The 1402-nt window shown below is 36.2% G+C and overlaps 1 protein-coding gene across 6 annotated transcripts in view; it reads left to right on the plus strand.

The window, feature by feature from the left end:
• Smarca2 (SWI/SNF related, matrix associated, actin dependent regulator of chromatin, subfamily a, member 2) overlaps nucleotides 1–1402 on the plus strand; it is a 189710-nt gene that overhangs the window by 21321 nt on the left and 166987 nt on the right. For all 6 annotated transcript variants that reach the window (XM_023721884.1, XM_023721874.1, XM_023721877.1 and 3 more), the window contains exon 3: nucleotides 404–533. In XM_023721884.1, the coding sequence (XP_023577652.1) occupies nucleotides 404–533 (130 nt within the window). The remainder of the gene's footprint in view (nucleotides 1–403; nucleotides 534–1402) is intronic.

Genomic DNA, 1402 nt, shown 5'->3' on the forward strand with positions numbered 1-1402 from the left:
AAATTAGTCACTCAGGGTACAAGATATAGACATGCAATTGTCCAAATAATATTAGCACAAAGTTTTTTTTATTAACTAAGAGAAATTAGTAGTATAACTATCATATATGACATTATATATGATATATATACACACACATAAATGTATATTTGCTCTTCCCTTCTTCTCTCCTTTTCCTCATCCCAGCTTCTCTTTTCCTTTGAACAGTTTCTTTCCATTTTACAACATGAGTTGTACATTTTTGCCTATCCTCTTTAAATAATCTTTTCTACCCTTCCCACCTTCCAGGTGTAAAAAATGGGACTCCAAAGTGGGTAAGAAATGACTGTGTTATTGTAGACTTTGGAGGGGTCTTATGTTGTACCTTGAAGAGATGCCTGACTGATGCATTCAAATGTTTCAGCCCATTGATGGGATGCATGACAAGGGGATTGCGGAAGACATCCACTGTGGAACCATGAAGGGCACCGCCATGCGCCCCCCTCACCCGGGAATGGGGCCCCCCCAGAGTCCAATGGACCAACACAGCCAAGGTTTGTGTGTGCTGCACACCTGATTGTGAGTCCATACCATGGGGTTTAAGGGTTTTCCTGTTGGATATTTTAGGCATGACTTCCAAAGAAAGCCTAAGTAAGGTTCAATCAAGCAGGTTTCTTTTTCTTATGTAAATTTATGCCCTCTCCTTACCAATATACAAGTTTATGATTTATATGGGCAATTTTATTACCAAAGGTCTCGCAATATTACCAGTCACCTGGTGTTCAGACATGCTACAAAATGAGATATATATATATATATATTTTTTTTTTTTTCCAGAATCTTTACCATCATCTTTTGAATTAAATGATGCTTCCCCCATTTTATACATGAAGTAGTTAAAGCTCAGAGAATTTTTTTTCCCATAATTTTATTGAGAAACAAATAGCAATGAGACAGTTTCAAATCAAATTGGTAGGACAGTTTCAATAATTAACACAATGCAGACTGTCTTCCCAGTGGTTATTTGTGTACAAGATGCAGACATGATATCCTATTTACAAACACTATTTCAACAAATCCCTCTGTTCATTAAGAGAATGTAACTATATATCTATCCTAACCATTTTGAATACACAGATACAAAATGGACATTCATCTGTATCCCATTTTTTTATTTAGTTCCATTATTTGAATCTTAAAGGTATGTTAACTCAGCAAAATATTCTAAAAGAGTCCAGTAGTCCATAATAGTATTGGGTCTTCTGCTTCACTGGCAATGTCAAAAATTGTTGACCTGCATCCCCTACAGCTCAACATAACACCATGGCTTTACTTCTTATACTTCGTTCTTATACTTTTCTGCTGGATGATTAAGACCAAGATAAAGCAGGACCTATGCAATAAGAGTTGTAGCTTTTGGGTC

Source organism: Octodon degus, unplaced genomic scaffold (genome assembly GCF_000260255.1).
Source record: "Octodon degus isolate 3935 unplaced genomic scaffold, OctDeg1.0 scaffold00087, whole genome shotgun sequence".
NCBI lineage: Eukaryota > Metazoa > Chordata > Mammalia > Rodentia > Octodontidae > Octodon > Octodon degus.